Raw genomic sequence first — 22,890 nt, forward strand, 5'->3', positions numbered from 1 at the left:
TTTAATAATGAACGGCACAATTTATTGTTCTGCACAATTGACAATAGTTCAGTTTTCCTTGGGACTCAGATTCTCTAAAGCACTCTTCCAGGAGATGGGTGCACTATATAGTAAACTAACAGAATAACTGACACACTTTTGCAATATGGCAGCGGTACTTTAAAGAGATGACCTTAAGTCCCAATTAGTAATCTAGTGAAAAATACTATGTTTCAAGTTAATGATAATCATTTAGACATTGTAGTACTTTAAGATTGTATTACTCATCCTTCCACCATGTTCCTCTGCTCTGTGCATTTGAAGACAATTTTCGAAAGGATTTCTTAATCTCTGACTTATTTTTCTGTAAATTCTTGGAATCAATGAAAACACTATGAAAACCACTATGCTTTCTCCTTGGAACAAATTGCAGTGCTTTTTCCCAATCACCAGTATTCTTAAGAGTTAATAATATACGCATCATTTGGTCTAAGGTGAGATTTTTATTTCCAATTTCCCAATGAAGATATCGGTCCAATGGAAGACGTTCATTTGCTAATTTCAGTCGTTTTGCATTTGCGTAAGATATTCGGGGTTGTGAACATTTATCAACAAAAGATCCAATTATGTAAATTTTGTCATGTCTAAAAGTACTCATGACATTGGGAGAATCTGCAGTTAGGTAGATAAGACTTTCTCTTGGGAATATGTCTACATGTGACTTTTCTGTTGTTGTCAAAAGCAATTGGTCCCATTTCTCTTTATAACGATAAAGTAATTCTTTGTGATAAACACCATCAACTTTGAGATTGCAGAAATATATATGGAAGGGATCTATATTTTTTCGATTGGCTCCTTCACTTTCTAAGAGCTGGCACACAGTATTCTTCAAATCTCTTTCAGGCATGAAATTTTCATAAGCCATGTCAAAAACTAAAGGCTGGCCAAACATCATTGCCTGGGCATTTCTCCAATCCCATTCAGTTTTCCAAGCTCTATCCTTAAGTGGCAAGAGAAAAGTGTTCTTTAGCTCTGTATTCTCAGATTCTTCAGCATTTCCAAGTTGTTTTTGCTTTTCAATTTCATCCATTTCTGCTCTTTTCCTTTCCTGTTTTTCTTTCTTAGTTTTTTTACGCATTTCCTTGACATATAAATATTTGAGCTTTTTCTTTTTGGACTTTTTGCTGGGACATTCTGCAATCATTTTGAGATCCTGATCACTAATATGTTCTGGCACTTCTTTGTTAAGTAGTCTACACATCTCAATCCACTCTCTAGCTGCTGTTAGAGTATCATCTGAGGTTGTAAAACTACTTCTTTCCTCTGGTAAACTAGATTTCATTGTATTTTTCCACTCATCCAAATCTATCTTCTCAGTAGGTGGGACATTCTCCTTATTAGGATAAAACAAAACAGGTGTTCTAGAAGAAAGGTGTTTATTTAGAATGGTAAAATATAAACCTGCTCTTCCTTTCTTATGAAGGATAAATGGCACAACAGATCGGCTGGCAAAGTGTCTTAAAAACGTGAAACAGGCAGTCATTTTGTATGAGAGACCTGGAAAACAATTATATAATGAAAATTTACTTAAATTTTACTTTACTTGTTTTATTAAGTAGATATATTTTAAATAAAATTTTAAAAATAAAGAAATTATATGAATGATGCTGTTTCAATCTCCTAACTAGTTGCTAATGAGGCTAGTCTAAATAATGCATTTTATTTTTTGAAAAAATTATATTAAAGTAGAAATCTGTGATGAATAGTCACAACTTTTAGGTACATCTTTGTTGCAGCTATAATTCTCGTTGAAGAACCTATGGCCAACTTCTAATACGAAAGCATGCAGGGTATGCATGCAGCTGTGATTATAAAAATTCTCCAAGGATTCCACTGCTCTTTAATAGCAGGGAAGTGGGGACCACTCCAAGTGAACAGAAAAGAAAAGCATTAGCATAGGTGCCCCATGAGGGGCACTGAAATGATAAGGGGCACGGATAGGGGTTAGCTGCGGTAGTATCCTTGGGTACAATTGGGGGGGTGCTGAATAAAAGTAAGGGGGCTGTGGAAGCATAAGGAAAGAAGAGAAGAAAATTTTGAAAACCTGTTTGTACATGTTTCATATGTTGTGTAATAGAGTTAAAGTTGTAGTAAATACATTGTTTTCCAAATAACACACAAAATGCAAGTTTTAACCAACCGCTGGTCAAGTCTGTCAACTAATCTTAACAAGCAAGTGTTGGCAGGAGAGCATATTGAGAAATCCAGTATGCACTGCAGGAATATGTGCATTTACGATATGATACTATATGGTTACATGATGCAACAGTGCATGTCCTAATTTCAATGCAGGAAAAACAATCCACAAATTTATAATAAATTATTAAATTTAAGATGCATCATTAAAAAAATTTTGTATTTCTTTTAAAATATGCATTTCAAAAAAACTGTTACTGGGTTAAAGAAAGATTTCCAGGGGAGCGATGAATAATTTTTTTCTTTAGAAAGAGGGCAGTAGGCCAAATAAGTTTGGGAGCCTCTGCACTAAGACGAGGCTGAGCCAAGATGGTGGATTAGAGTCAGTAACCCAGCTGAACTTTCTCAACATTCCACTCCAAACAACTTTAAAATAATGCCTCAAATCAAATTTTTGAGTGGTAGAGCAAACAAAAGGTTATGGTCAGACACATTATATTTTTCTAGCCTAAGAAAATTTAGGAGTTTGGCAGGAGAGATCTGTAACAGTGGGTGAAGGCCTGTCCATTAGACCATCAGACCAACACCAGCAGCAGACTCTGGAGGCAGTGGCAGCGGTAGCAGCAGCAACAGCAGCTTCAGAAGCTCTTAACCTAGGTACACTAAGGGGGTCGCACAACTAGTCAGAAAAAAACCCTATATAGGGGACCCTTTACTGGCACTGATTGGCAACTCTAATGCCTAAAGAAGTTCTGGGTAGAAAGGAGAGCTTTTGGTAGGTTACAAGGGTGTAGGGGCTCTGGTGGTAGTTCGTGGCAGAAAAGAACACTAGTACTTGCCTCTATAGGGAAGTGGGGGCCCTTCCTGAGTAAAGCACATAGAGGAGACCATACCTTACCAAGGATCATACCACCTTGGGAGCACTGAAAACTTATAGAACCCTGGAACTAACTCTGAAAACAGCAGTATAAAAAAAGCCTGAAGATTTGGGATGGGGCCTCTGCACCCACAGGTAAGCAGAGTCTAATTTTAACATGAAGTTCCAAGTCAAGAAAAAGGAAACAACCAAAAAAAGAATTTGATTATAAAAAACTTACCATGGTGGCAGGGAAGACCCAGACAAATTCAGAAGACAATATTGTGAAAACAGGCATAAGCAAAGCCTCAAAGAAAAAACGCTAACTGGACACAAGTCCAACAAGAATTCCTGGAAGAGTTAAAGAAAGAGATAAGAGCAGTAGAAGAAAAACTGGGGCAAGAAATGAGAATGATGTAAGAAAATTATGAAAGAGAATTAATAGCTTATTATAAGAAGCACAAAAAAATACTGAAGAAAATGACAACTTAAAAAGCAGAATTGGTCTAAGGATAAAAGAGACACAACTCATTTAAAAAAACAAACTCTTTGAAAAGCAGAATTGGCCAAATACAAAAAGGAGGTACAAAAGGTCACTGAAGAAAATAATTTCTTAAAAAATTAGATTTGAGCTACTGGAAGCTAATGATTCTATAAGACACCAAGAAAGAATAAAAGAAAGTCAAAAGAATGAAAAAAAAAGAAAATGTGAAATATCTCATCAGAAAAACAACTGACCTGGTAAACAGATCTAAAAGAGACAATGTGATTAAAAAAAGAACCCATACATCATATTTCAAGAAACTGCAAAAGAAAACTGCTTCAATATCTTATAGCCTGAGGCTAAAATAGAAACTGAAAGAATCCACCAATTATCTCGTGAAAGACACTCCAAAATGAAAACTCCCAGGGATATTATAGCCAAATTATAGCTCCCAGGTCAAGAAGAAAATATTGCCAACAGCTAGAACAATTAAAATATTGTGGAGCCACAGTTAGGTTTGCACAAAATCTAGCAGCTTCCACATTAAAGGAGCATTAAAGGAAGGCAAAGAAGGTAGGAAGTATAATCCTTCAGGGGGAAAAAATGGAAATTTAATGAAAGAGGACTTTCAAGCATTCCTAATAAAAGACCAGAGATGAATATAAAATTTGACAATTAAACACAAGACTGCAGAGAAACATAAAAAAGGTAAACATGAAAGAGTAATCATAAGAGACTCAATAAAGTTCAACTATTTACATTACATTCCTATATGGGAAGATGACACACATAACTCCTAAGAATTGTATCATTTGTTACAGCAGTTAGGAGTTTGCATGGGTATGAATCAATATGTTAGGATGATCTCCAAAAAAATATGAAGGTGGGAAAGAGGAAAGCACTGGGAAAATGGGGAAGGGAGAAGCAAAATGGGGGAAAATTTCTCAGATAAAAAAAGGCGCACAAGGAGGGAAAATGGAGAGGTAAAGAATGCTTAAACCACACTCCCACTGGAATTGGTTTGAAGAGGGGAATACACATACATGTATACACATATATTCATACATGTATACACACACACACTCACACACTCTCTCTCTCTCAGATGGGTATAGAAATCAATTTTACCCAACAGGGAGGTGGGAGAAGGGGTATCAGAGAAAGGGAGTGGAAATCAGAAAAGAGTAGGTGGATCAAGGGAGGTAGTGGTCAGAAGCAAAACAGACTTTTGAGGAGGGATGGAATAAAAAGAAAAAAGAATAAACAGAAGAAAATGAAATGGACAGAAACAGTAATCATAACTGTCAACGAGAGTGGGATAAACTCACCCATAAAATGTAAGGAGATAATAGAATGGATTAGGAAACAGAATTAAGCAATATACTGTTTACAAGAGACACATGTGAAACAGTAAAACTCACACAGACTTAAAATAAAGAGCTAGAGCAAAATCTAATAAGTTTTAGCTAACATAACAAAGGCAGGGATAAAAATCACGATTTCAGACAAAGCAAAAGCAAAAATAGATCTAATTAAAAGAGGCAATCAGGGAAACTACATTTCACTAAAAGGTAAATGAATTACACAATGAATAGCAAAAATTTTAACAGTTTCTCTAATATAAGCCTCATTTCTCAAATATATAGAGAACTGAATCAAATGTATAAAAATAAGTCATTCCCCAATTGATAGCCAAAGGATATGAACTGGTAGTTTTCAGAAGAAATCAAAAGCTATCTATAGTTATTTGGAAAAAAATGCCTCAAATCAATTTTGATTATAGAAATGCAAATTAAAACAACCTTTCAGAAATGACAAATGCCAAGAGGAGATGAGGGAAAATAGGTTGACTAATTCACTGTTGGCACAGTTATAATCTGGTCCAATCATTCTGGAGAATAATTTGGAACTATGCCCCAAGAGTTATAATACTGTACATACCCTATGACCCTACTATACCATATCCAATGCCACTACTAGGTCTGCATTCCAAAAAGATCAAAGGAAAAGGACCTAGATGTATAAAAAATATTTATAGCAGTTCTTTTTGAGATGGCAAAGAATTAGAATTCGAGATGTTCAACTGGGGAATGACTCAATAAGCTGTGACATGACTGCGATACAGTACTATTGTGCCACAAGAAATGACAAAATGATAGGGTGGGGGAAGGGATAGTTTCACAAAAACATGGCAAGACCTATGTAAACTGAGGCAAAATAAAGTGAGAAGACCCAGTAGAGATCAGGGTGCAGGCCAACAGCAATGTTTTAATTATGATCAAGTCTGAAAGATGTAATCTGATAAATACAATGATCCAAGAAAATTCCAAAGCACTCATGATGAAAATATCTACCTCCAGATAGAGAAATGAGGATGTCTGGGTGCAAAATGAAGTATAATTTTCTCAGTTTATTTTTCTTGCCTTTTTTTTTTGCAATGTGGCTAATATGGAAATAATTTCACACGTATAACTGATTATCATATTGCCTGCTTTCTCTGTGGGTGAGGGAGAGAGAATCTGGAAGACACAATTTAAAAATAAAAGAATGTTAAGAACAAATACTGAATCAGGGGACAAAAAGAAATGTACTACGGCTATATTGGGGCTCAAACTAAGTGATGTCTTCTTCCATGTTGCTTCACTTATGACTAGGTCTAGACCGTCAATAAAATCTCTAAGGACAGAAAAGCCAAAAAACTCAAACCAGAAGCATTAAGGAGAAAAAGCAAAAAAAAAAAAAAAAAATAAGGATGTGTGGCAACTTGGTAAGGAGCTACTGGATGAACAGATATTTCATGTCTACGTTCCCAAAAAGAAGCAGTTTAGATATACAAATTCTACATTAAAATTACATTATTAGTTCTCTAAAATTAAGAACTATTTTGAAACATTGGATAATTCTAAGGACCCCTCCAACTTTTAAATTTCAATTGCTGCTTTAAATTATTATTAAATTAGGAATTTTCTAGGAGAGTACTAATTTCTAACGTTAAATAATGTACTATAATTTTACTAGTAAGAAATTTAAGTAATTTCCTACTAGAGTTTCTGTGTATAAATGACATTTCAAGAGCCAAGTTCAGTTATGAAGATAAGTAACCCCTTACCCTGCAACGGGTTGTGATTTTGGGTGCAGTCCTCTTTATTGACTGGTAAGCCCTTCACATTAAATCATGTAGGTCAGACGAGTACATTTTACTTCAATGGCATCACCAAGTCATCTCTCATAAAGCCCCTAAACTCCGAATAAGTGTGTAGTTTTCTTGGTAGTGATCCACACTAGAAAAATAAAATAAAAGTTAACATTTTGAATAACTCAATTTCTAGTTTTTTAAAACGTGCACATGGTACCGGGAATAGAGGGTTATGTGAGAACGGTTCCCGGCTACTGTATTAAATACTCTTAAGGGATGCAGCTTTGATTTGGGAAAAATTCATCTTCAAACTCACTGATCCTCAGTCTTCACAACGTTGATGGTAGTATTTGCTTCCATCACAGGACTGTTGCGAAGAGGTAAAAAGCAAACTCTATCATTTAAATGCTTCTATCTGTGAAATTTCTATTAAAAAGCCGAGTCCCGGCTCTCTTTTTTCGTGCCCCTCTACTCCCTCCGCTGACCCCCTGCTTCACTCAGTGGGCCTGAGATCTTAAAGGAAACTGGATGCCTAGACCGAAGTAAAAACGGATAATCTCCGAACTCACCCTCAGATATAGCGTGGTAAACTGGCCGAATTCGTCCCGGAAATCGCTCTAAGGTCTCGTAAGCGCGCGGTCCGAAGTCCCGCCTCGCGTCTCACGCTATGCAGCATTGGACGCCGCGCCGACGCAAACCTTACGTCTGACGCCCCTTGATGGCGTAGGGAACGCGATGTGCAAGCCGTGTGGTGTATTCCCGAGCTGATGTTAAGAGTGGAGGCGTCTGTTTGTCAGTGTTTGCCAGTGGAGATTGGGAAATGGGAGGCACGGAACCAAAGACTCCTATTCCTAGTCCTCTCCTGTTATTCCGAGACTTTTCCTGAAACACTTCCCCACCCGGCCCACGTGATCTGGGGCGCTCGCCTTCCGGACTGAGGCCTGGGGCTGTAGGTTAGCGTAGTTTCACGTGGAGTGCAGCGCTGCTGAGGAGCGCAGGCAGATCACTTTTTCTCTTGAATAGATAAGGTTATGTTACGCTACTAAGTTTTCTCCAGTGGCTCCCTATTGCTTCCAGAATAAAAAACCAGTGCTATTCACAGTTTGCAGCCCCATTTCCTAACTCCCATTCCTAGTACTGGACTTTGCAGCCATACAGTTTTCCCCAAGGCAACTGGTCTCTTTGCACATGCTGTTCATTATGCCCGGAATAACTACTGAAAACTGGCATTTTGGTAATACTATCAAATTTTAAAATGTCCCTGCCAGTGTATCTTCCTTATTCCCCCTTTTATGTTCGTATGTACTTATGATCACATAATAATGCAGTCATAGGTTTCTCTCCTCCCCCCCCCCCCCCCCCCTTATTTTGTTTCTATTGTATTCCTTTTCTCTTTTAAAACCAGCGAAGTGGAAGAAAACCACACCCAGCGCCAGTATTAATATTTTTTTCCTATGACCCTTGAAAACAGTGATAGTCTAAAGGGAACTTATCACTTCTGCTAGAATGTATATACTTCATTCTATCAACCTTTTCCATTGTTCAAATGCGTTTAACTTTCTAGGTTTCTCTTGTGATCGCTCTGCTTGCATTTTAAAGTTTCTGCTAGCTCTTTTATTTTCTTCTAGAATGAATGATGGTTCTCTATTCTATGAAAGCTCTATTTTCCCCTATAGGATTGTATTCAGTTTTACAGTTTAAGTAATTCTTGGCTTTATACCTTTGTCTCCTGCCTTCAGGATTAACGTACCAAGACTTTCTCTTCTTTTTTAAGATTTGTGTAAAGTCTTGAGTGATTCTAATCATACTTTCTTGGCAGACTGTAGTATGTTTTTCTTTGACTTGGAAACTCTGGGATTTGGCTATGACATTCTTGGATATTTTTATGTTGGAGTTTCTTTCAGGAGGTGAGTGGAGGATTTTTTTATATTTTACTTTCTTTTCTGGTCGAAAAGGTTTAGGTGATTTTGTTTTCTTTTTAAAATATGGTATTCAAATTTTTTGTTGGTCATGGTTTTCAGAGAATAGAGTGATTCTTAAATAATCTCTGCTTGATTTTTTCTCAGTGAGTTGTTTTTGATTATCTATTTTTTTTCTTACATTTCCCTCCATTTTTCCGAACTTTTAGCTTAGTTTACATTTTTCAAACAGTTAGCATTCACTAGATGGTTATTGCAGGGCAGATATGCACTGAGGATACAAAAACAAAAGTAAAACAATGCCTGATTTCAAGGAACTTTTATTTTATTAAAAATCTGCATCCCACACTCAAAACTTCAGGGTTATATGTACCTCTTTTCTCTCATTCATCTTTTAAAAAAATTTAAAAGTAAATTTTTATTGATATCTTCTGTTATCATCATCATAGTCACTCCCCTATCCTTCCTCCTCTTCTATACCATATAAGAAATAATATTTTTTAAAGAGGAAAAAAAGTCAGCACAATTGATAGATACATTGAAAAAAATCTGAAAACCTATACAATGTGTAAAACCTGTGAATCTCACACCTTCACAAAAGGGAGGGGTAGCAGTGTCCTCTTATATCTCTTCATCTAAGCTATGCATTATATTTAAAATTTTGTAACATTTGTTACATTTGATTTTTGTGGGTATGTGGTTATTCTTTCCATTTACTCTGTTGATTTGAAAGACAGAGACACACAGTAAAGGTAAGGGGCTAGAACAGGATCTATTATGCTTCAGCTGAAGTAAAAAAAAAAAAGCTGGTGTATCAATCATGATCTCAGACAAAGCAAAAGCAAAAATAGATCTAAAACAGACAAGAAGGAAACTATATCTTGCTGAAAGGTACCATAAACAGTGAAGTAATAGCAATAAAAAAAACATATGCACTAAATGGTATAGTATCTAAATTTTTAAAGAAGTTAAATGAAGGAAAGTTAAATGTTAAAGAAGTTAAATGGAGGAAACAGGCAATAAAACTATATAATTGGGAGACCTCAACTTTCCTCTCTCAGAACTAGATAAGTCTAACCAAAAAATAAACAAGAAAGAAGTTAAGGAGGTAAATAGAATTTTAGAAAACTTAATATGATAGACCTCTGGAGAAAATTGAATGGGAATAGAAAAGAATATACCTTTTTCTCAGTAGCATGTGGTACCTACACAAAAACCGACCACGTATTAGGGCATAAAAACCTTACAGCCAAATGTAGAAAAGCAGGTACTCATTTTAAAAGATTTTAAAAAATTAAAAAGATTAAAATTTAATCTTTTAAAAGATTAAAGGCATCCTTTTCAGATCATAATGTAATACAAATTAGATTCAATAAAAGACAGTGGAAAGATAGATTAAAAATTAATTGGAAACTAAATAATCCTAAAGAATAAGTGGGTGAAAAAACAAATCATAGAAACAATCAGTAATTTCATTAAAGAGAACGCTAAGAATGAGAAAACATATCAGAATTTTTGGAATGTAGCCATAGTAGTAATTAGGGGAGATTTTGTGTCTTTTGTCAATAAAATGTGAAATGAGTACTATTATTCAGTAATTCAGACATTCCTTGGCATTGTCTTTCTTTACGATTAGAACATAAGCTGATCTTTTCCAGTCCATTGGCCACTGCTGAGTTTTCCAACTTTACTGATATGCTGAGTAGAACACTTTAGCAGCAACATCTTTTATGATTTAAAAAACTCAACCAGAATTCTATTATCTTGCTAGGGTATACCTCATTTCATTCTCCAGGATGACTGGCTCTAGATCAGTAACCATATCATTGTGGTCTATCTGTCTAGTATAGTTCTTCTGTATATTCTTGTCACCTCTTAATCTTTTTTGCTTCATTGAGGTTCCCACTGTTTTTGTATTTTTTCACACCCATTTTTTTGCATGAAGAGTTCCCTTGGAATGTCTAATTTTATTTAAGAGATGTCTTTTCCATTCCATTGTTTCCTTCTATTTCTTTTCATTGCTTTTTAAAGAAAACTACCTGTTCTTGCTTCAGACAAAGGAATATAACTGGTCAGAGGCTGCCCAGTTAACTTGGGGTTTACTAGCTAAATTTTCTTTCTTCCTTCTTTCCTTCCTTCCTTCCTTCCTTCCTTCCTTCCTTCCTTCCTTCCTTCCTTCCTTCCTTCCTTCCTTCCTCTCTTTCTCTCTCTTTCTGTTTCTGTCTCTGTGTCTCTGTCTCTGTCTCTGTCTCTCTCTCTCATCTTTCCCAAAACCTTCAGTATACTCTGAAGCCATAGATTAAACAATAGGTCCCTACCCAAGCTTCACTTAATGACTGTTCTCTGGACACTCCTGGCTTAGAGAGATTATCAGTAGTAATTGTTTCCCTTTCCCTTTCAGCTTGATTTAGTTATTTTTTTCTTTTGCTCATTAAAGGGGCCATTCTCTGACTATTTCTTAAAGAGGCCTATTCACTGAATGAGTGTTACCTCCCTCTAAATGAGTACCTGAAAAGACCTTAACCTAAAAAGGCCAAGGTCTCCCTTTGCATTCTGGGCCATCTCCATAAGCTAATATCAAGCTAATATCCTAATGAATATTTGGTCTTTGGATCCAGATGGCTCAGGAGGAAAAAGTGAAGCTGGTGAACTTGCACAGCCCTCCCTCACTCAAAACAAAGTCAAGTGCAAGTCATGTCATCATTTCTCTGATATTATGGTATTCTTCAAATACTAAGGATGAACACAACAGCATTAATGCAAAAAAATTTAAATACTAGCAAGGAAATGACAGCAATATATCACAAGGATCATATAGTATGACCAGGAATGCAGTTCTGGTTGAATATTAGCAAAACTATCACCATAATTGATCATATCATAGTAAAATCAATAGAAATCATAAGATTACCTCAATAGATGGAGAAATAGCCTTTGACAAAATACAACAGTGGTTCTTATTAAAAACATTAGGAAGGGGGGCGGAGCCAAGATGGCAGAGTAAAAAGACACACATACTCTAGCTCTTCCCCCACAGACCATAAAATACCTGTAAAAAATGACAACAAATTCTAGAGGAGCAGAAGCCACAGAGCGACAGAGTGAAAGGGATTTCCAGCCAAAAGGTAACCAGGAAGGCTGACAGAAAAGGTCTATTGCACTGGATGCTGAGTGGAGTGGAGTGGAGCCCAGCCCTGGACACACAGCATCGGGAGGAATAGGACCAGAACAGACCTCTAGGGCAGAATCCCCAGCAGGGAGGGTCTCAGATCCCTCAACCCACAAGTGCCAAAGAAAGCTTCAAAGGTCAGTGAGAGGGCTTTCCCAGCTGGGTGAGAGGGGAGCGGGGTCCCCCCAGCACTGGCCCCACGTGGAGGTGGCTGTAGCTGCTAAGGCAGCAGCAGCTTCCATCTCTGAAGCACTCTTCCTAAAGCCCCTGGGGGAATTGAGCAGCTGATCTGAATCTTAGCCCTGAGCATGGTCCTGGGGTGAGGAGGAACACTAGGACCCTTCTCTTGACAAAGGATTCAGAAGTCAAGTAACTGGCTGGGAAAATGCCCAAAAAAGGGAAAAAAAAATAAGACCATAGAAGGTTACTTTCTTGGTGAACAGGTATTTTCTTCCATCCTTTCAGATGAGGAAGAAAAATGCATACTGTCAGAGGAAGTCAAGGCTTCTGCATCCAGTACCTCCAAAATGAATATGCAATGGGCTCAGGCCATGGAAGAGCTTGAAAAGTGAGTCAACAGCTTGCTAAAGGAGACCCAAAAAAATGCTGAAGAAAATAACACCTTTAAAAATAGGGTAACTCAATTGGCAAAAGAGGGCCAAAAAGCCAATGAAGAGAAGAAGGCTTTAAAAAGCAGAATTAGCCAAATGGAAAAGGAGGTTCAAAAGCTCACTGAAGAAAATAGTTGTTTAAAAATGAGAGTTGAGCTGAGGGAAGCTAATGACTTTATGAAAAACCAAGAAATTACAAAACAAAACCAAAAGAATGAAAAAATAGAAGATAATGTGAAATATTTCATTGGAAAAACAACTCACCCGGAAAATAGATCCAGGAGAGACAATTTAAAAATTATAGGACTATCTGAAAGTAATGATCAAAAAAGAGCCTAGCCATTATCTTTCATGAAATTATCAAGGAAAACTGCCCTGATATTCTAGAATCAGAGGGCAAAAGAAATATTGAAAGACTCCACTGATCACCTCCTGAAAGAAACTTGAAAAGAGAAACTCCTAGGAGTATTGTGGCCAAATTTCAGAGTTCCCAGGTCAGGGAGAAAATATTGCAAGCAGCTAGAAAGAAACAATTCAGATATTGTGGAAATACAATCAGGATAACACAGGATCTGGCACCTTCTACATTAAAAGATCAAAGGGCTTTGGAATGCAATATTCCAGAAGTAAAAAAAACTGGGATTAAAACCAAGAATCACCTACCCAGCAAAACTGAGTATAATATTTAAAGGGAAAAATAGTCATTCAATGATATAAAGGACTTTCAAGTATTCTTGATGAAAAGACCAGAACTGGATATAAAATTTGACTTTCAAACACAAGAATCAAGAGAAGCATGAAAAGGTAAACAGGAAAGAAAAATCATAAAGGACTTTCTAAAGCTGAACTATTTACATTCCTACATGGAAAGATAACATTTGTAACTCTTGAGACTTTTCTCAGTGTTTGGGTAGGAGGAGGGATTATGCACACACGGACACACACACACAGACACACACACATACATATAGACAGAGAGCACAGGTTGAGTTGAATCAGAAGGCATGGTATCTATAAAAAAATAAAATTAAGGGGTGAGAGAGGAAAATATTTGGAGGAGAAAGGGAGAAATGAAATGGGGCAAATTATCACTCATAAAAGAGTTAAGAAAAATCTCTTTCAATGGAGGAGAAAAGGGAGGAGGTAAGAGGGGAAAAGTGAAGCCTACTCTCTTCACATATGGCTTAAGGAGGGAATAACATGCTCATTAAATTTGGTATGAAATCTATCTTACGCTACAGGAAAGTAGGGGAGAAGGGGATAAGTGGAGTGAAGGGGATGATAGAAGGGAGGGCAAATGGGAGAAGAGAGTAACTAGAAACAAACACTTTTGGGAAGGGAAGAGGTCAAAAGAGAGAATAGAATAAAAGGGGGGCAGGGTAAGATGGAGGGAAATATAGTTACTTTTACTCAACATGACTATTATGGAAGTCTTTTGCAAAACTACACATATATAGCCTATATTGAAATGCTTGCCTTGTCAGTGGGGATGGGTGGGGAGGGAGGAAGGGAGAGAAGTTGGAATTCAAAGTATTAGAAACAAATGTTGAGAATTGTTATTGCATATAACTTGGAAATAAGAAATACAGGGAATGGAGTGTAGAAATCTCTCTTGCCCTACAAGAAAAGAGAGATGATGGGGATAAGGGAAAGGTAGAGTGTGATAGAAGGGAGGGCACATTGAGGGAAGGGATAATCAGAATGTTAGGTGTTATGGGGTAAGGGGAGGGGAGAGATGGGGAGAAAAATTGGAACTGAAAATTTGTGGAAATGAATGTCATAATCTAAAAATAAATAAAAAAACATTAGAGAGCATAGAAATAAATGGAGCTTTCTTTAAAATGATAAATATTTAAAACCATCAGCAAATATTATCTGTAATGGAGATAAGTTAGAATCCATTTGCAGTGTCGTATTTAACATGTATATTGTTTTCTTGGCTCTGCTTACTTCACTCTCCGTTATGAAAATATTTCATGAAGATCTTCCCATGCTTCTGTATATTTATCACATACATCATTTATTTTAACCACAATTTGTTCTACCATTCCCCAATAAATAGGTAACTACTTTACAATTCTTTGCTATCATAAAAAGAACAAATATAAGTATTTTGGTATAAATGGGAACATTCTTCTTATTGATGGCTTCCTTGGGGTGTAAGCCCAGTAATGGAGTCCCTTGTTCAAAAGTTATGGACAACTTATTTGAATAATGCCAAATTGCTTTCTAAAGTGGTTTTTACTATTTTACAACTCCATCAACAATGTATAGTGTGCATATCATACTACAATCACTCTAACTTTGGCTATTTCTATTTTTTATTTTTGCCAATTTTCAGGATATAAGGGGAAACTTCAAGATTCTATTTTAAAACATTCATTCCTATTATTATTAATGATTTAGAGCATTTTTCTGTGGTCATGAGTACTTTGCAATTCAATCCTTCTGAGAGCTATTTTTAATATCCTTTGACTGCTTATGTATGAAAGAATGACTATTAGTTATACTATTATTATTTGACCATATTAGTCATTTTTTCCATATGTAATATATGTGTCGGTATGTGTGTATGTATATATATGTAAAATCTCAGATACTAAATTCTTATCAGAGAAATTTCATACATTTTCCCCACATTTGACCACTCTCCTTATCTTTCTGCAGAAGCTTTTCAGTTTTCTATCATCAAAGTTACCTGTTTTATCTTTTGTAATTTTCTCTATCTATTGTTTGATTCGGAATACATTTATTCATAGCTGTGAAAGCTATCTGCTTCTCTCTTAATTTTTTAATATTATGATCCTTACTATTAAGGTTGTATTTAGAATGTATTGTGGAATATGGCATAAGATTCTGGCCTAAACCTAATTTCTCCTAGATTGTTTTCTAGTTTTCCTGATAGTTTTTATTTAAGTATATTTCCTAGATAATTTATGTTTTCCACCTTATCAAAAACTAGATTATTGAGTTCCATTATTTCTGGTTCTCTCTTTCCTATGCAGTTTCATTAATCTCTCTGTTCTTTTAAATCAGTACAGCTGCTTTATAATATAACTTGAGGTCTTGAAGGTCTTTCTTAAAGGTTTTCCCCCTTAACACCTACTTTTCATCATTTCCTTTCATATTTTAGATGTTGTTTTTGTGAAAGCATTTTGTTATATTTTTTAGCAAGTTCTACAAAATATTTCCTGGACAATTTGATTGACATAGCATTCCTGGTATAAATTAACTTTGGAAGAGTTGTCATTTTTATTATATTTGTATAGTCTAACCATGAGCACTGAATATTGCTCCAGCCAATTAAGTTGTTCTGAATTTAAGTTCTACTTTGGAATTGAATCTATACAAGTCTTTGTGTGCTTGGATAAATTGATCCCCAGATATTTCAAGAATTTTGTAGTTATTTGGAATGCGATTTCTTTTTTATTATTTTGTTTATATATATATATATATATATATGTATATATATGTAAGGATATGATTTTTTCCTTGAGGATTGTTTTAGTTACATCCCAGAAATTTTGGCTTGTTGCTTCAACACTGTCATTTTCTTTCATATAATTCTTTTTCTTTTTTTTTAATACCATTAAAAAATTTTCAGTTCCAAATTCTCTCCCTCCTTTCACCCTTCCCAAATCACTGAGAATGCAAGCAGTAGATTGTATAATGCAATATTATATATGCTTTCATATATTTATTGTTTCTATGATTTGTTATTTGAACCACTATTATCGGTGGTCCCTGAACCAATAACTTTTTATTGCATTACTTGAGACATAGTGAATTTTTTTTCTATATCCTCAGTTTTATTTTATGTATGTATTTGTTTTTTAAATGTGCTTCTTTCATGTGACAGATTGTAGAGTTTTGTTTTTTTATCCAATCTGTTACCGTTCTTTTATTGGATTGTTTAATCCAATAACATTTAACATTTAAACATTCATAACATTTAATGTTATGAGAATTAGGGTTATATTTTCCTCCATTTTTTCAAGTTATGATCTTTTCCTCTCTTTTCCATTATACAGTACTATGTTTATTCAGTTACTTGCTGTTAATTTTTGAAAATGTGGCCCTGTTCTCAGTAGCTCTCTCACTCTTGATTCCTCCCTCTTGTTTGTCACCTCTTTCCCTTTAGATTTTTACTTAATAATTTTTTTCTTTACTTTTTAAAAAATCTATTATTTAGTTTGTCCTCTCTCCCCCTCCCCAATTGTTACCCCTCTCAGTCAATTAAATTCTGCTTTATCCGTCCCTTTAGCTAGACCCGCTCATTAGATTTTTTTAATTTTATTTTTTGTTCCCATTTCTTGAGAGGGTTTCTCTCCTTGTTTTCATCACTCCTTTGCTCTGTCTACTCTAGACCACTGATATCAAATACAAATAGGTTAGGGACCAGCCAGCCATACATAAGGATATCTATGGGCAATATATTGACTTAGAAAACCACTTATCAACATTATCTATTTCCTGTTGTATTTTTATTTATTTTGTTAGATATTTCAAATTCCATGACATGAAAGGTGATACCATAAGCAAATTAGGAGAGCATAGAATAGTTTACCTTTCAGATCTATGGATAATGGAAGAATTTAGGGCCAAAGAAGATATAGAGAGTATTATAAAATGTAAAATAATTTTGATTACAATAAAATTTAAAAGTTTTTGCACAAACAAAATCAATTTAACCAAAATTAGAAGGATAGCAGAAAACTGGGAGGGGAAAGGGGAAATTTTACAGCAAGTATCTCTGATAAAGGCCTCATTTCTCAAATTACAGAGAACCGAATTCAATTTATAAGAATACAAGTCATTCCCCATTAATTGATAAATAGTCAAAGGACATGAACAGGCAGTTTTCAGACAAAGAAATCAAAGCTACCTATAGTCATAAGAAAAAATACTCTAAATCACTGTTAATTAGAGTTAAATTAAAATTTGCTCTAAGTTAATTATAGCAAATTAAAAAATTAAAAAATGAAGTATCACCTCACACCCATCAGATTGGCTAATATGATAGAAAAGAAAAATGATAAATGTTGGAGGGGATATGGGAAAATGGGGACACTAATACACTATTGGTGGAATTCTGAGCTTGGTCCAGTCACTCTGAAGAACAAGTTGGAACTATGCCCAAAGGGCTATAAAACTGTGCATTTCCTTTGATCCAGCAATACCATTGCTAGGTCTGTATCCCAAAGAGATTAAAAAAAGAGAGCGAGAGAGAGAACCTATTTGTTTTTTTTTTAACATTTTAAAATTCATTTTGAACTTAAATATGAAACAATAACAACAACAACAAAGCTTTCATATCTCAACTAAATAAGGAACTGTCAAATTTATATGACTATGAGACTCACATGTACACAGCACAACACAAAAAGAGAATTCAATATGAAATCATGAAAAACTATGTAATAAATACTACACATAGTTTTCAAAGCTACCTTACTTTTCTGTGCTTCCGTTTTCTTTTGTTTTCTGCTGTGCACTTTTAAATTTTTTTTCTCCCTCCTTCACTCTTCACTAGAGAAGATCACCATTATATATAGACATGTACAAGTATTTAAAACCATACTATACCTGCCTCTTTTTATCAGTTCTTTCTCTGGAGGTGGATAGCATCTTCCTTCATAGGTCTTTTGTAGTTATTCTGAATATTTCTAATACTCAAAATACCTTAGTTCACAGTTGTTCTTTGAACAATATTGCTATTATTTTTACACATCCCCTCCAACATTTGTCATTTTCTACTTCTATCATTTTAGCCAATCTGATGGATGTGAGATGATGTGAGTCTTGTAGTCATATAAATTGGACAGTTCTTTATATAGTTGAGATATGAAAGCTTTATCTAAGAAACTGTCTATAAATTTTACAATCAATTTTCTGCTTTCCTTCTAATCTTGACTGCATTGGTTTTATTTGGTTAATAACTTTTTAATTTAATGTAATCAAAATCAATCATTTCATATCTCACAATGCGCTTTCTCTCTTTCTCTCTCTCTTGTTTATTCATAAATTGCTCTCCTATCTGTAAATCTGATAGGGCTACGTTGTTCTAGTTTTCTTATGATATCTTCCTTTATATCTAGGTCATATGTTGGGATTGGAAGCTCAATTCCGTGTGGACAGTCTCGGGCGGGTAAAGGTGGGAGCTTCTAAATCTTAGAGCTCTCATGAGACCCTCCCAGGAAACGGCAGGGAATAGAGGTGAACTGAGCTATCTCGAGTAATTCCGCCTCTTCCCGTGAGAAACGTGATGGGAGAGAGATCTCCCCGCCCTCGAGATGGTCCCGGATCTGGGCACACTATTGTTATCTAACAGCACGGTATTGAGATGCAAACTGTGTGGCTGAAGGTTAAGTAGGATTGAGGAAGCCTGAAAGCTCTCTTAGCACGTGAGGAGCCAAGAGGACAGTAGGCTCCGTTTCTTTTCTTTCTTCTCTCCCCTCCCCCTCTCTCCCCGCTTGTACTTCTACTTCCAATCCCTTAAGATCCTAGCCTCCTTAGGAAATCTCCCCCTCTTCCTCCTAAGGAAGACCCCCCTGCACTTGTAACTAGACCCTGAAATAAAGCTCAACCCTTGTTCGACTCTGGAATGTCCTTTCTCTCATATGAGCATCCGGTTTTGGCCAACCGAAGACCTCGGAGGTGAGGTAAGAAGACTCGGGTAGCCCACACAGGCCTCTAGGCCTGGCAGTCATATATCCCTTTTGACCTTATCTCAGTAAATGGTGTAAGATATTGGTCTATGCCCAATTTCTGCTTTCTAGTTTTCCCAAGAATTTTTTTTTTTTTTACCAAATAGTGAATTCTTATCCCCAACACTTAAATCTTTACATTTGTCAAATACAGATTGCTGTAATTATTTGGTAGTGTGTATTGTGTGTCTGCTCTGTCCACTGATTTACCTTTTTATTTCTTAGTTCCAGATAGCTTTGCTAATCACTGCCTTATAATACAGTTTAAGATCTGGCATTACTAGAACTCCTTCCATTGCTTTTCCCCTCCATTAATTCCTTGACCTTTCATTTTTCCAAATGAATTTTGTTCATTTTTTTTTAGCTCAATAAAATAAATTTTTGGTAATTTAATTGGAACAGCATTAAAGAAATAGATTAGCTTAGGTAGAACTGTCATTTTTATTATGTTGGTCCTGCCTACCCATGAACAATTAATATTTCTTCAATTACTTAAATCTGACTTTATTTGTTTAAAAAGTCTTTTATAATTAATATTCTGTTGAGATAGTCCCTGTATACCTTGGCAGGTATATTCATAGGTATTTTATACTGTCTACAGTTATTTTAAATGGGGTATCTCTTACTATCTCTTCTTGCAGAGTTTTGTTGGTGATATGTGGAAATGCTGATGGTTTATTTGGGCTTGTTTGATATACTGCTACTTGGTTAAAGTTATTAATTTTTCCAACTAACTTTTAGTTGAGTCTCTAGGATATTCTAAATATATCATCATATCATCTGCAAAAAGAGATAGTTTTTATTACTTTATTGCCCATTTTGATTCCTTCCATTTCTTTTTTCTTCTCTTATTGCTATTGCTAGAATTTCTAATATAATATTGAATAATTCAGTAATGTTGAATAATAACTCTAGTGAAGAGTGATAATAACCATCCTTGTGTCTTTCTTGCTGTTATTGGGAAGGCTTCTAGCTTATCTCCTTTATAAATAATGCTTGGTGATGGTTTTAGGTAGATGTTTCTTATTATTTATGTTTTCAAGTGTTTTTAATAGGAATGAGTGTTATATTTTATCAAGATTTTCTTGAATTTGTTGATATAATTATATGACTTTTGTTACTTTTTAAATTCATATAATCAATTATATTGATAGTTTTCCTTATATTAAACCATTCCTGCATTCCTAGTATACTTGATCAGAATGTGTATAATCTTTGTGATGTTTTGTTGTAGTCTCCTAGCTAGTATCTTACTTAGTATCTTTGCATCAATATTCATTAGTGAAATTGGTCTGTAATTTTCTTTCTGTTTTTGCTCTTCCTGATTTAGGTATCAAAACCTCAATTTTTTTCACAAAAGGAGTTTGTTTGGCAGGACTTTTTCTTTGCTTATTATTTTAAATAATTTATTTAACATTAGAATTAGTTGATCTTAAAATGTCTGGTAGAATTCACTTGTACATCCATCTGGTCTCAATGCCTTTTGTCTTTTGAAGCTCATTTATAGCCTTTTCAATTTCTTTTTCTATAATAGGCTTATTTAGATATTCTATCTGTTAATCTAGGAAGTTTATGTTTTTGTATGTATTCCTCCATTTCACTTAATTCTTAAATTTATAGGCATATAATTGAGCAAAAATAATTTTTATAATTGTTTTAATTTTGTCTTCATAAGTGGTATATTCACCCTTTTCATTTTTGATGGCAGTAATTTGTTTTTCTTCTCTTTTTAAAATCATATTAAACAATGGTTTATCTATTTTGGTTTTTTTTAAAAATAAAACCAACTTCTAGTTTTATTTATTAATTCAATGGCTTCTTACATTTAATCTGACTAATTTCATCTTTAATTTTTAGGATTTCCAATTTGGTGTTTAATTTGGGACTTTCAGTTTATTCTTTTTCCAGTTTTTAAATCTGTAGCCCCAGTTCATTGGTCTGCTCTTTCTCTATTTTATTGATATAAATATTTAGGAATATAAACTTTCTTTTGATTACTGCTTTTGGTGGATCCCATATGTTTTGGTATGTTGTCTCACTGTTGTCATTCTCTTTAATGAAAATTGTTGATTGTTTCTATGATTTGTATTTCAATCCATTTATTGTTTAAGATTAGGTTGTTCAGTCTTTAATAAATTTTTAATCTGTGTTTCCATGGCCCTTTATTGAATATAATTTTCATTATGATCTTAAAGGATGCATTTAGTATTTTCACTTTTCTGCATTTAACTATAAAATTTTTAATGCCCTAATATATGGTCAATTTTTGTAAAGATACCATATACTGCTGAGAAAAATGTACATTCCTTTCTATTCCCATTCGATTCTTTCCAGAAATCAATATTATCTAAAATTGTATTTATCTCCTTGACTTCTTTCTTATTTTTTTGTTTAGATTTAATCTGAGAAGGGAAGATTCAAGAACCCCACTATCATAGTTTTGCTATCTATTTTATTCTGTAATTCATTTAGACTTTCCTTTAAAAATCTGGATGCTATAGCATTTGGCCCATATAGATTTTGTTTTAGTGTTATTTCATTATCTATGGTACTTTTTTATCATAATGTAGTTTTCCTGTTTATCTCTTTCAATCTATTTTATTTGTTTGATCTATTTTAGCTTTAGGATCATGATTATGACCCCTGCTTTTTTTTTTTTTAACATCAGCTGAAGTATAATAAATTCCATTTTGCTCTCAATTGTACAGAACAGTATGGTGTAGTTCCATATTCTCCTCAAATTCTACTGGGTCCTCTGTATCCTCAAATATTGGATCATTTTCCTTTGTTTTACAGTATTTAGTCATAGCTGCCTAAAATACTTTTCTTGACTTTTAGGTCATATTTCCTTTGCTATTAATGCTTTACCTGTTAATTTATCTAATTATGTTCAAGGTCTTTGAGTTTATTTCCTGCGATCTTTTGGTAATTTCAATCTATTGACCATTTCCTTTGATAGTGGTTTCCCTAGGGGCTGGATCTCAAAATGTCTTAGCCTCCTCCCATGAATGGATCAAAATGTCACAATGGAAGGAATACCCCACGATGGGATTGCAAGTCCACTGAAATATTTAGGTATTTAAGAAACCTATATTTTAAAATTTAACATGATTATATGTTATTATAATCATATCTAATTATATGTTACACATAATCATGGTTTACCAGCTTAGATCTATGCCTCAAGTAACTGTCCTCAGCTGGATGCTGTGCTCTTTGCCTCAGGCTTAGTGGAGTGCCACACAGGTCCTCCATACATAGTATCCTATTATACTTTTTTTTTTTTTAAGTCCTCTGGCTCAACACTAGCTGTTTAGAGCATTGCCACATTGGTACTGTGGGACTGATTCCTGTAATTTGGATCTCCAAGATTCTGAGAGCAGGGTTGTAGATTGGGGTGTGCAGTCTTAGACACATGTCCCATCCCTTCTCCTCTGTTCCTCCAGTCTGATTAATGCAACAGTTCCAGAGAACTAATGATGAAACATGTTATCCTCCTCTAGAGAAAGAGAGGAGATGGATTCAAGAATAGACATTCTTGGCCACAGCCAGTGTGAGAATTTATTTGACCATGCATATTTGTTAAAAGGTCGTTGTTTTTCTTTTTCATTGGAGGAGGAAGGATTACAAAGGCAATAGTGTAGCAAAAAATATAAAATAGTCACAAAACATCTTTTTTAAAATGCAAAGGAAGACCATAAAGAAGCAAAGCAAGATAACTTTGAAAGCTACAGGTTTGAATTTATGTGCTCAAAAGGAAATGCAAACTGTACATACCTAAGATCTGGGTTTTATTTACAATTCTTTTTCTATCTCACTATGTATATGGAAAT

At 34.8% G+C, this 22,890-nt stretch overlaps 1 protein-coding gene across 2 annotated transcripts; it reads right to left on the reverse strand.

Annotated features, from left to right (window-relative positions):
* TRMT10C (tRNA methyltransferase 10C, mitochondrial RNase P subunit) lies at positions 1-7,587 on the reverse strand. Of its 2 annotated transcripts, XM_072614145.1 has the most exons (4): positions 7,221-7,533; positions 6,625-6,796; positions 5,870-6,034; positions 1-1,536 (listed from the first exon to the last, which is right to left on the reverse strand). In XM_072614145.1, the coding sequence occupies exon 4, from the start codon at positions 1,520-1,522 to the stop codon at positions 260-262; it is 1,263 nt and encodes a 420-aa protein (XP_072470246.1). In that variant the 5' UTR covers positions 1,523-1,536; positions 5,870-6,034; positions 6,625-6,796; positions 7,221-7,533; the 3' UTR covers positions 1-259. The 2 variants fall into 2 exon arrangements, with proteins under 2 accessions (XP_072470246.1, XP_072470245.1); XM_072614144.1 differs by lacking the exon at positions 5,870-6,034 and having other exon boundaries at positions 7,221-7,587.
* Positions 7,588-22,890: the final 15,303 nt, after the last annotated feature.

This window comes from Notamacropus eugenii, chromosome 5 (assembly GCF_028372415.1).
Source record: "Notamacropus eugenii isolate mMacEug1 chromosome 5, mMacEug1.pri_v2, whole genome shotgun sequence".
Classification (NCBI taxonomy): domain Eukaryota; kingdom Metazoa; phylum Chordata; class Mammalia; order Diprotodontia; family Macropodidae; genus Notamacropus; species Notamacropus eugenii.

Coding starts and splice junctions, on each gene's coding strand:
- TRMT10C (XM_072614144.1), bottom strand. CDS start 1,522: ATGACTGCCTGTTTCACGTTTTTAAGACACTTTGCCAGCCGATCTGTT.